This window comes from Malus domestica, chromosome 08 (assembly GCF_042453785.1).
Source record: "Malus domestica chromosome 08, GDT2T_hap1".
Classification (NCBI taxonomy): Eukaryota; Viridiplantae; Streptophyta; class Magnoliopsida; order Rosales; family Rosaceae; genus Malus; species Malus domestica.
In genome coordinates this window covers 30,610,688-30,623,433 of record NC_091668.1, presented here as the reverse complement: position 1 = coordinate 30,623,433, position 12,746 = coordinate 30,610,688, and the positions used below count along the sequence as shown (strand labels likewise).

Genomic DNA, 12,746 nt, shown 5'->3' with positions numbered 1-12,746 from the left:
ACTGCACTTCAAGTACTTTTGAAACTCAACAATATTTTTATAATTAATTTTGATGGGTCTTGTTTTTAACTATTATGTGGTGGGTCTGTATTAAGAGATGAGTTGGGGAATCCTATTTTTGTTGCACCAAAAATCTTGCCTCAACCACAATTCTGGTGGCAGAGGTGGCTGGCTACTCTCATGGATGCTTTCAAGTTTGCGTCTCGAAGGAATCTCCTAGACATTTGGGTAGAGGGTGATGTCAAAGCTGGGGTTATCAATGTAATTTTGGATAAATGCTCGATGACATGGCGCCGCAAGACTGTTATCGAGGACATTTTGGTAAAATAATCATCTTGATTGCTTGGAGACATTATTTTCCTTTGAAAACCGGACTTACATTGACTTGGGCTGGGGTTCATATTTTTATATCCAACCCAATCAAACCCGACCCGGAGACCCGCCCGAATTGTAAAAGGTTGGGTTACCCTTCCAACCCGGGCAACCAGCCCCAGTTGCAGGTTCATCCTTCAGAGAGGATCAGAGCGACTTGCAAATCGACTTATTGCTCATATCCTCCCCCATTGTTACAGTTCAGTCTCTTATTCTTCGTCGTCGTCGTCATCGTCGGAGCTTTGTTTCCTTCTTCTTTCTCGCTCTTAATTTGTGATCTGGTTTCTTTCTAAATCCCGATTTCACGGATCCCTACAGGAATTGAGATCCTCTCCGTCGCCGAGCTTTGTTTCCGGTCAAGCTCCTGTGAAATCAGTGTATACTGAGACCCACCCTTCTCCGTCGCGGGAATACTCGGCATTGCCGCCATAGCAATGGCCTAGAGACGATCAGCAATTATCAATTCGGAAAAACGATTTTACATTGTCATCGAATCTTCAGTGGCGGATCGATTGGATTTGCCAACCACTTGCACAGAACAATCAACATGACTTATGTTGCAAGCAACGAAGAGGTAAACCTTACATTGCTCAATTTGGTGAAGCAAGAGCTTAATTAGAATGATCTGTTTCCTAATTTTACAAATATTGTGTTAAATTACGATTTAGCGGGCTTCGTGCGTGCGTGCTTGTAGGGTCAGTTTTATGATGTGAGCAATGATGATGCTCAGAAAGCGGTTTTCGATTTGGGTGCATTTGTTGGGGACTTGATTGTTGAGGAGGATGCAAGCAGGTATATGCTTCTTTCGAATTTCTACATAGTTGATAAATTGAATTCACATTGTCAAATTTTGGCTAACAGCTATCGGATACTACACTAGGAATCAGTCTTCACCCATGTATGAGTAATGCCACGCACACAAACAAATTTCTAACCCATAGACACGATGACACAGACTACCATAGACACGATGACACAGACTATCATGTATGATGTATGTTGACAGGGCTGTTTTTACAAGTACTGTGATAAACATGCCTGCAGAGGAACTGTATGGAACTTTTTATTTTTATTATCTGTGTATCGAAATTAGGAGAGGTTTACGCGTGCAAAATTAAATTGATTACTTGAAATGCATGTGCGGCGCCACATGTTATGCTGAGTATGTTGATAACTAATGGAATAAATATTCTAGAATTGCAAGATATAGTTTGAGTGCATCATCTTGGTAATGATTCCATCGTAACTTTTCCTTCTCCTCTCAGCACTGATGATATATCGTTAGAAGGACTGCAACAAGAATTGGAAGAATGTAAACATGATGATGTGAGTAAGATTTAAGTTTCTATGCTATTTAATGCTCTAATACATGGTTTCATTGTATTTCTTTTAATTGGTTTTATGTTTGTTGTGATAAGAGAGAATGGTCTTTTCTCTTTGTTTTGTGAATATGGTTTGTTCTAGTGAAATGTTCTAAAATGTAATTATCCGTTTCGTTGCATGCTACTAAGGAGAAGCATATGAAATCATGACACATGTAATGCCTAGAAGTAATTTTTTCCTGGTCAGAGAATGCATATGATTTTATTTATTTTTTGAAAATAAGCTAGTTAGTTCATAAGGATTCATGTAGTTGGACTCCTATCCTATTTTTATACTTATGTTGTGTGTAGTTTGTGTAAATAGTGAATACAGTAATTTCTTTGTACTTTCTTAGCTCTAATACTTGTGATGAACTACTCAATGCATCAATATTTCTTCTATCTATCATCTGAATCTGATGTAGAAAGTTGGGAATATGTTGCCTTGTGTTGGTCACTAAAATGCATTAATCTTTTGACTATATATCATCTAATGTAGGTAGTTGCGAACATATTGTCTAAAGGCACAAAATTTCGGGAGCATACAAAGGGGGTTGAGAACAATATACGACAAGTTGAATTGGACTCGATCCAGGTTCTTGGTCACTCACATTCTCTTTACCATATTTTGTGCATTCCCTAGTTCATTTTATGTCTAAAAGATTAACTTGTAAAATAATATCTTTTTTGAGTTATGATAAGAGTTCCTTTTTACTGTTTCACTTTAGTAGCTTTGCTTGTGTGCATAATATGTGCAAAATATGTGCAAATAAGATAGTGTTAATGTTCCTGTTGAAATATGTACTTCCTTTAGCTTTGTGATTACAAAATTTACCTTGTAACAAGGTTTAATCATGGTAAACTGTTCTCGTTTTGGTTATGAAACATTTGTTATGTGTTCAAATCTTTTCAAGAGGTACTCCTTTTTCTTGGAAGATGCTGTGCAAATTTATGAAGGGTTAAAATTTTGGTTCCATCCTGTTGTGTTTTGGTGCAGTGTGAAATGATGCAGTCAAGTTTTCACAGTTTTCAGCATAAATGCTTCTTTTATGGTGCATGGTTATTAATTTTTTCTGAAAATCATTTACCCATGGCTCACATGTGCTTTCCTGCATTAATGTTATACAGATAGTGGATAGGGTTCTGGGAATAATTAATTTGATCGTTAGGATCTTCCTTTTTGCAATACTGCAGGACTATATTAAAGAAAGTGATAATCTAGTATCTCTTCATGATCAAATTCGTGATTGTGACAGCATTTTGTCACAGATGGAAACTCTTCTGAGTGGATTTCAGGTAGATTGGTCCCTTCTTTGCCGTTTTACAATCATTACATGCTTTCACCCACACAATGACTGTATCTTCTATTGCTTATATTGATGGAAAGACTTCTGACTTCTCACTTATGTTTCTGGAAAATGTATTTAACGATGACTCTTTAGCATCAACATATTTGCCCAAATAAAAACTGTCGTCCATATCAGTATTTTGAGTCATTTTAGTTATACTTGCCGCAGTAATTTAAAGGGAATGCATTAAAAATCCTTTTGTTTTTCATTTTAGTTATATTCTAAAATTCTATTTAGTGTATTCTTCTTGATTGTACAGTGTTTGAGTTTTGAAGGTGTTAAGTTAGATATACGGATTTCTTGTCCATCTTACATTTTATGTATTTATTTTTCATTTTTTTCATTAATAAAGTATGTGTTTCTTTTAAACGGTTTCTAAATTTTTATTTTATCCCACAACTATGCTCGAAAAACAATACATCATTTCAGCTGTGATAGAACTAAAAAGCACATAAACTTCAGATATTATATGCCTTTTAAATGATATTCATTTTTTTTTCCAGTTCCTTTTACTTTGGCCTATTAATTTCATATTGGGTTTCCTCATGTCTTGTTGCTTAACCTTCTATTTTTTGCATTGAGCTTTTATTTTCTTTTCAATAATTCTTTTAAAATTTTGAAACAATTGCTTTTATTAAAGGGAGTTTTAACAAAACACTCCTGGTACTGTTCACTTTTAACGAAAAACCACATCTATACCTTTCCCTGGTACTATTTCACTATACCTTTAAAAAGGGCTTTTCATTAAAAGGGAAGTTTTTTTGGATTTTTCGTTAGTTTTCCTTTTATTAAAAGCATAAGCACAAGACTGGATACCAAGGAATCATCTGAAAAAACCGCACAACATGCAATCACCCACTCTACTTTAAATAAATACAACAAAATCGTAGAACTTTAAGGGGATTGTTTGTCAATTATCCTCCCCTTTAACATATGTTATATCAATATCATTAATACTTACAAGAATCCTTGTCCAGTCAGAGATTGGTTCAATAAGTTCAGACATCAAAATTCTCCAGGAGAAGTCTATGGACATGGGTTTGAAGCTTAAGAATCGCAAGGTATCATTTGTTTGTATAAAAAGCTCTATGTTTTCACTTTTCTTGAGTTCAATTAACAACTAATCTTTTGAGTATTGATGAGGCATGCTCCTCTGTAGCTTGCTTGTTTGTGTTGTAAAATTGTTGGAATAATATCTATAGAAATTTCTTACCAGATTAGCAGATAGTATGGTATGTTATGCCCGTATATTGATTAAGGTGAAATAATGGTAGACATAGTTGGTCTGATTCTTATCCATAAGCTTCTTGTTTCTTATATAAATTACCGGTTTATGTTCACTTAACAGGTGGCGGAATCAAAATTGGCTAAGTTTGTTGAAGACATTATAGTCCCACCAAGAATGGTAGACATAATTGTTGAAGGCGAGGTATATCTTATTCCTTTAATTGTTAAATTTCTCCTTGTAATTGCAATATCATCATTTTTCACGTTTTTTCTGTTCGTGTATGATAATAAGTGCCATTATAATCTTGATAAGAATGTTTTCTCACAATCTCGACTGAATCATTTCTTAAGTGAAACTTAACATGTTCTTTAGTAGGCACATTGAATTTGTATTATGTTGTGTTGTCTTTCTTTCATTGCAGTTAACATGCTCAATGTGTCATTGTTATCCAGGTGAATGATGAATATATGAGAACTTTAGAGATTCTTAGTAAGAAGCTCAAGTTTGCAGAAATAGATCTTATGGTTAAAACTTCAAAAGCCCTAAAAGATGTTCAGCCAGAGCTTGAAAAACTTCGACAGAAAGCAGTTTCCAAGGTTGGTACCTGAGTTGCCAGATAAACTATCTGATATTGATCATCTAATTGCTTGTGTTATTGTATGTTCACGTATTGTACATGCCTGATCTATGTCAGCAGAACAGTAAATGCCTCTTAACATATACCATATAGGAGTAAATTCTAGTGTTCTTCCAACAAAATATTGGTTTTCAAATTGAGGGACCAAAATATTGGGTATAGTCTACGTGGCATCAAAATATTGGTTCTGTGAGTTTTCTGTGTGCCACACTGCCACGTCAGAAAACTAACAGAAATTTCGACGGATTTGGACAGCAGGGACTATACTGGTGTGCTGTGGTCAAATTAGGGACTCCATTGATTGATTTTCGGCGTAACAAAATGAGGGACCATTTGTGATAAAAACCCAATGTTTAATTTGATCCATCCCATTTACAAAAGATTCATAACGTATGAGCTTTCATCTGTCTACATCTATCTTTCCACAGGTGTTTGACTTCGTTGTTCAGAAGCTTTATGCATTGAGAAAACCTAAAACAAATATCCAGATCCTTCAGCAGAATGTTCTTTTGAAGTACAAGTGAGTAGTTTCTTACAGTATTCTCAGTTCTATTTGAGTTGGTTTTCATTAAAAAAAAATGTCGTACTCAGTGCACAAGGCTCCCACTTTACGCAAGGTCTGGGAGAGGTGAATGTCGGCTAGCCTTATCCCCATTTTATGGAGAGGCTGCTCCCAAGTCTCGAACCCGAGACCTACCGCTCATGGGCGAAGGCACTTGCCATCGCACCAAGTGCGACCTCTTGAGTTGGTTTTCATTAATATCACAAATTAATTTATCAGGTTCAAGTTGAATTCAGATCATTGAACCAACCCATTGACAGCCCTAGTTACAGATACTCAGGGTGGCAGCAACTATTAAGGATAATGAGTCTATTTACATGGGTTATTGGAGGATTCAGTGGGAAAAAAGTTATGTTGCTCATTATTTTGTTCCCTGAAATAATCTGATTCACTTATGAGTTTGATCGTACGAGATAAATCAGGCTATGAACTATTTGATTGTCTCATGAGTTTGAGATTAAGAGAAACTGGATCATACATTCTTAGTGTCTTTTTTATGTGTGCCCTACTATCCCTTTTCCTGGATTATATGTTGGTAGTGCTAAATGATTGTAAATGTAGTCTTCCTTGAGTTGTCGAGAGCAAGTTCTCAGTGGTGATATTGCTTCTGTATAAATACGGCGTGCACTCATGTGCCAGTAATGTGTGACACGACTAAACGTAGGTATCTGTTAGATGTGCATGCTGTTTTGGGTTTATTTTGGGTGCCAGTGCTGTTATGTGCAATCAATTTGGGATGCCACTATCATCAATTCAGGGTATAAGTACCTGTTAGATGGGCTCTGTGTCCTTTCTTTCCATGAGATATGTATAGATATTGTTATTATCAGAATGATTTTGTGTTTTTTTTTTATTGTTTATTATTGATTGATTCCAGCATGACAATGTAGGTATGTTGTTTCCTTCCTGAAGGAACATGGCAAGGAGGTATATATTGAGGTTCGTGCAGCATACATTGACACAATGAACAAGGTGAATACTTTAAAACTGATGACCTGTCTTTGAATTATGATATTGAAGAACTAGAATACTGCTAAATGAACCATAGTTTCCGGATACGGGTTCGGTTCAAGTTCGTGGTTCGATTCAGGTACAGAATTCAGTAATAACCTAAAGTACCATTCGTCAGAGGGTACACATAGACAGTATGATATTGTCAGAGGGGACACATAGACAGTATGATATTCAGTTCGATTCATTCTTAATACGTTAAAAATATAAATTAAAAATATTTATAATATACATTTTACAATAATATTTATAGTTATTGTAAACAATTATTTTTGTTTAAATTGATTATTTGTAAGCAATTATTTGTATACAAATAAAAAACAATTAATTCACTTAATTGTCTAGTCATAATAATATACATATTACATTAATATGGAACTTGGGAAGTGCTATCGGCCTCTGACTCTTTACTTCTCTAAAAAATCAATACTCCAGATGGGACCCTCAACTAACACAATAAAAATATTAAAAATTACAATTAAACTTAATATTTTATCTCTCTTCCTCTCCTTCATCGTCTTCCCTCTACCTGACAAAAACCAAAAGCACAGAGTTTCTCAAAATTCCAGTTGTTTCCATCCTCTCTTCCCAAAAATTACAGCTTTTCTGTAATCTGATTAGAAATTATAGGAGATGGTTAGATGAAACACTGAATTCACCACCGAATCCAAAAAGGACTGGTACGTCCATACCGATACGGAATTCGGACGGGATTTCACCGAATCCGGCAACTATGAGATGAACTACCATACATAAACAGGTAGTGTCACATGCTCATTGTCCATTTAGCTTAAAATGCTCTCTGTTTTCTTCTGTTATCAGTTCTGGATTAGGTGATTTTTGATGTACATTTTGTTGATCTATAACACTTTCATCAAAGCCGAAGCTGTTTATAAGCTTCACAAATGTTTAATTTCAGGCAGTATCCTACTTCATCAAAAGCTTCACAAATTTATTTTCGGTTTTCCTTTTGTCTTTTTGGCGCAACAGAAAGGTTGCTCCTTTGTGACCCAAAGGTCACGGGTTCAAGTCATGGAAACAGCCTCTTTGCAAAGCAAGGGTAAGGCTATGTACGATAGATGTTGCTCCCCCAACCCCCCACTTCCAGGTTGTAAACATTTTACAAAGCTTGTAATCTGCTAGTAAACATTTAAAAAGTGTGTAACCAGTACCCAAAAAGACAAAAAGGGTGACCCCAAGCCAACAAGACTCCCCGTTTTGTGAGGGTTGGGAGAGTAGAGAGTGGGAGTAAACATTTTACAAAGCTTGTAAAGAGGCTGTTTCCACGACTTGAGCCCATGATCTTTTGGTCACAAAGGAGCAACCTTTCCATTGTGCCAAGGCTCGCCCTCTCATTCCTTGGTACCTCATTTTAACATTTAATGTAGCTTTAGTAAAGGAGTAGGATAATTTATGCTATGAATGCTATTGTAAAGAGTAATTGATTTCTTTTCCCAAAGTTGGAAGAGCTCCCAAGTCTGAATCCACCTCTTCACATTAATAAAAAAAGGGCAAAAAGAAAATGGATAATCTATGTAGTATATTGAAGTTGAGTTATATGTTTTGCAGGTTCTCAGTGCACATTTCCGTGCTTACATTCAAGCACTTGAGAAACTACAGTTGGATATAGCAGCGTCTAGTGATTTAATTGGCGTTGAGACTAGGAACACTAGTCTCTTTTCAAGAGGAAGGGAACCACTGAAGAACCGGTCTGCTGTCTTTGCTCTTGGAGAGAGGAGAAAAGTTTTAAAGGTTTTGTTACTGCAACTAACTTGTTAATCCAATTTTAATACAAGACCATGGGAAAATGATATCTAACTGTAGCATCTTTGCGAAAAGCTTGTTTCCTTTTTTATATTTTTTTTTGTAAGAATAGTTGCCAAAAACTATTGCAACCTGTGTACTTATTAACGAGACTGTGATTATTATATTGAATGTTTCTGGATGAAGGTTACCATTTTATCCCACCATATTATGAATGTGACATTACATATTAGAACAGCCTGCAATATATGTTGAAGAATATAAAAATTACAAGATAGGCTGAAGCAACAGAGGAGCTCTAGTGTTATGTTGATCATTGTATCATGACTCATGCCTTTTTGAATGAAGAATGATCAACATTTTAAATCAGTTGCCATAATCGAATTGACTGTAACTTCTTTGGTCCTGTTGGTTATATGATATTGAATGTCTTTGATATGGAAATTGTTGGGACCTTATAATGAGTATATCTTTAATAGTTTTTGAATGCTTGGAATTGGCTTTGTCTAAAAACAGGCAACACTGTAAATGTAGTGTATTGTGACAAATTACGTCTTTAATTGCGATATTTTTATAAGGATTGTTATACTTTGTCTTATACTCCACTTTTAAATGTCCAATTGGTATAAATGTGATAGATGATGGTTTTGTAATGGCAGCTAGTCTTAGTTTTCTTATGATGCCATTTTCTTTATATATCTTGCATGTAAAACATGTCATGTTTAAATTTTTGCTATCTACCAGGAAATTGATGAACCTGCGTTGATTCCACATATAGCTGAAGCCAGCTCCATCAAGTATCCATACGAGGTCCTCTTCAGGAGCTTGCACAAGCTACTTATGGATACTGCTACTTCCGAGTACGCTAGAGTTTGCCCTGCTCCTTGATAATGATTTCTAAATTGCTAATTGAAATTTGACCAAATACTGAATTGTTTTCACAATTTTCCCCTCTTATATGCAGGTATCATTTCTGTGATGATTTCTTTGGCGAACAATCCGTATTTTATGAAATTTTTGCTGGTAAACATGACAGCTATTCCTGATTCATTCTGTTATGGTTAAACATTTGGCAATTGCATACTGATTATAACTACAAAGAGCATAAACTTCTCCCAAATTTTAAAGCATTCTACCGGTGGCTGTTAGATTCAGATGATCGATTTGGATCTTTGAAGACTCTCATTGTGCTTCTTTTTGAAAATTCAGCTTATTTTGACGACTTGTAATGCTTTTTAACGCCAGGCCCATTTTCTGTAATTGACGAACACTTCAATTCAATACTTCCAAATTGTTACGATGCTATTGGTGTAATGCTAATGATTTGCATAATACATCAGCACCAGGTAGTTATCATTCTAATGAGACCCTCAACCTGTGTTCTGTGGTGCATTTGCTTGAAGATATTCTATTTCTGATTTTTTTTTTCCTTCCTTTGCAGCTCATTATGTCTAGGCGGCGTATTCCATGCTTGGATTCATACCTTGACAAGGTGTGTGTCGTGAATTTGTCTCTATGGTAATCATATCATCTGCATTTTGCATGTAACTTGTATTCATAGATGGTTGATGATATGTAAATGTTAAAGAGAATTGCGAATTGGTAGTATTGGTTCATGTTTCCTCAAATGGATTATATTGAAACTTGAAAGCGCAGTTTGTATTGAGCTCTTATATCATAAATGCATGTAACAAGAAAGCCGTGTGATTCTGAAACATTAACAGGTCAATATTAACCTATGGCCTCGTTTGAAGATGGTGTTTGACCTGCATCTGCATTCTGCATGTGGTTACTTGTATTCTTTGATGGTTGATGATATGTAAATGTTAAAGAGAGTTACAAATTGCTAGTATTGGCTTATGTTTCTTCAAATGGATCGTATTGAAAGCACACCTTGTATTGGGTCTTATATCATAAATGCATGTAACGAAAATGCCTCTGATTTTGAAACATTAACAGGTCAATATTGCCCTATGGCCTCGCTTTAAGCTTGTGTTTGACCTGCATCTAAACAGCATGCGGAATGCAAATGTGAAGACATTGTGGGAAGATGATGTTCATCCTCACTATGTCATGAGGCGTTATGCTGAATTTACAGCTTCACTTATCCACCTCAATGTGGAATATGGAGATGGGCAGGTTAGATGTAGAAAATGAACTTAAAACTTTATGCTCATTTAAGATTCTTGATCACTTCGTGGACTTAATTATCCATCCATGATTTGCAGCTTGAATTAAATTTGGAGCGATTGAGAATGGCTATTGACGACTTACTTATCAAGCTTGCTAATTTATTTCCAAAACCAAAGCTACAAACCGTGTTTCTGATAAACAATTATGATATGACGATTGCTGTTTTGAAGGTAAACTCAGTTTCTTGTTTCTTTTTTTCTTTTGAAAATTGAAATGAACGTCAAAGGATCTATATCAACATGAAGGTGAAATTTAAGTCTCTGGCAAAATTTCTTGAACATGCTCAGTTGTATCAGTTTCATGCTTTGGTTGCTGCTGTTTCACAATTTTTGTCATTTGAATGCTAGGAAGCTGATCCAGAAGGTGGTAAAATTCAAATGCACTTCGAGGAACTTCTGAAAAGCAACACAGCATTATTTGTGGTAAGTGAGTGGTTGTGCTACCTATCTTGCAGATCGTGTTTTGGTGCAAATTCAAGATTGAATTATTAGTCTGCAAATGAAGTTTGGATTTCAGCTAAACATTTTATCTTTCTAGTTCATTTCTGATATGGTACTTCAGTCTTGCTTGTGCATTCGTTACAAGTTTTCATGAGAACATAAATAGAAGCATACGAGGAGAATGGGATAAATAACACAATTGTATAGCCTCTTTGTTCTTTCTTCCCTTTACGGTATATGGTTTTGCTTTGCTTCTTTTGTTTTAAGCTTTCACCTCTCTCCTTGCAGGAAGAACTACTACTAGAGCATTTTAGCGATTTAATCAAATTTGTTAAAACCCGAGCTTGTAAGTATTTTGGTGAAGAAATGCTGTGGCATCTTCTATCCTTCTTGTTTTGTTTGTGCCTTTGCGAGCTTCTTGTCCGCTTTTGTTTTTTTATTGTTTGTTTGCAATAAAAATTTGCTTCTTCTTCAAAAATGTACTTACCTGCAATTTTCCTTTCAGCGGAGGATCCAAGTGCTAGTTCTGAGAAGCCTATAACTGTTGCGGAGGTTGAGCCCCTCGTGAAGGACTTTGCGAGTAGATGGAAAGCTGCAATCGAACTGATGCACAAAGATGTCATAACTTCTTTCAGCAACTTCCTGTGTGGTATGGAGATCTTGAGGGCGGCGTTGACTCAGCTGTTGCTATATTACACAAGGCTCTCAGATTGCATAAAGAGGATTGTTGGTGGGTCTGCTCTCAACAAGGATCTAGTGTCCATATCGTCAATCATGTACGAAATTAGAAAATACTCGAGGACCTTCTAGGTTGTTTCGGTTCATATGGGTTACCTGCCAAGAGAAGGCTTGAGAGAAAGGGTGATTGCATGCGTGCCAACGTTGGAGGCTTCCAACAGACACAGTTTGTGTAGTGATTTTGTAGGTTTGCGTGAGATCTGAATTATACACCAAACGATTGAGCGCTGAATGAGACGGTGGTTCGGTTAGGTTCTTTTTTTATACCTCAATGAACGAGGACTTTTTGGTTTTCAATGTGCTATGCTTGCCTAAAACAAATGCAAAGACCAAGTGCCCGTTACATGATTGATTAAACTAAAAGGAAATAGACTTGAAATGTAAAGATTGAATTTGACGAAGATCATGAACATTGAGGACTTTGCTTCTATTAAAATAACGTGACGTGATCTTCACAATATTAAAATAACATGAGATTTTCGGAACTTGTCGTCTACGTGAAAGCTCGGCCTGAGAACTAGTCTTGGGGCTCAAACTTATTTGTCCCTTAAAATGGACCCACGTCGTGTACTACGGTCTGGTGATATTCCTCTTTACTTGTAAGTGAGAGATTTTACATTTAAATTTCGTGAATGGTAAATTCGATATCAAATTAGATTGTCCACCAACATGGCGTAATTGAATTCCCCATCTTCTTAGTATTGCTGCACTTAGAAAAAAAAAAAAGGACCACGTCAAAAAGGATGGGATGTCATTTTCTGAGTGCGGATTGTCCAACTAGATTACATTTAAAGTGTGGATCAAGTAGGCCCAACTATTACCACGTCATCAATATCAATTCAAATGACCCAAACCTCTTTTTTGGGAAACAAACTAACTTAACATATCCCAAAAATAATTAGGAGAATTAAAAAATATTAAAAAAACACAGCCTGGACCTTGACTAGTCCTGTCCCATTCCCTCTTCCTGTGGGACCAATAATCTTCAACAACGGGACCCACATTTCGCCACGTTGCCGACCCTCAACTCTCTACCCGTGTGGTGTCAGGCGTGCAACTCTCTCTCACTCTCTCTCTCTCTCTCTCTCTCT

General features: G+C 36.1%; 1 protein-coding gene across 3 annotated transcripts; it reads left to right on the top strand.

The window, feature by feature from the left end:
- Positions 1-351: 351 nt before the first annotated feature.
- Positions 352-12,056, top strand: LOC103441977 (vacuolar protein sorting-associated protein 52 A). 3 transcript variants are annotated; one of them, XR_011583533.1, is made up of 20 exons: positions 352-946; positions 1,067-1,164; positions 1,638-1,698; positions 2,233-2,328; positions 2,928-3,029; positions 4,060-4,143; positions 4,431-4,511; positions 4,763-4,906; positions 5,376-5,467; positions 6,400-6,481; positions 8,090-8,272; positions 9,029-9,144; positions 9,249-9,307; positions 9,530-9,630; positions 9,726-9,776; positions 10,244-10,423; positions 10,513-10,647; positions 10,774-10,899; positions 11,206-11,263; positions 11,423-12,056. XR_011583533.1 is itself a non-coding variant. In XM_029107435.2 (20 exons), exons 1-20 carry the CDS (start codon positions 920-922, stop codon positions 11,725-11,727), a joined length of 2,130 nt encoding a protein of 709 aa, XP_028963268.2. In that variant the 5' UTR covers positions 352-919; the 3' UTR covers positions 11,728-12,056. The 3 variants fall into 3 exon arrangements, 2 of the variants coding, with proteins under 2 accessions (XP_028963268.2, XP_070682713.1); XM_029107435.2 differs by having other exon boundaries at positions 10,825-10,899; XM_070826612.1 differs by having other exon boundaries at positions 10,825-10,899; positions 11,420-12,056.
- The last annotated feature ends 690 nt before the right edge of the window (positions 12,057-12,746 follow it).

Excerpts from the sequence above, each read along its gene's own strand:
- LOC103441977 (XM_070826612.1), top strand. The coding sequence starts at position 920 with ATGACTTATGTTGCAAGCAACGAAGAG. Across the intron at positions 4,907-5,375 it reads GACAGAAAGCAGTTTCCAAG|GTGTTTGACTTCGTTGTTCA; the intron begins GTTGGTACCTGA and ends ATCTTTCCACAG. Across the intron at positions 9,308-9,529 it reads ATTTTATGAAATTTTTGCTG|GCCCATTTTCTGTAATTGAC; the intron begins GTAAACATGACA and ends TTTTAACGCCAG.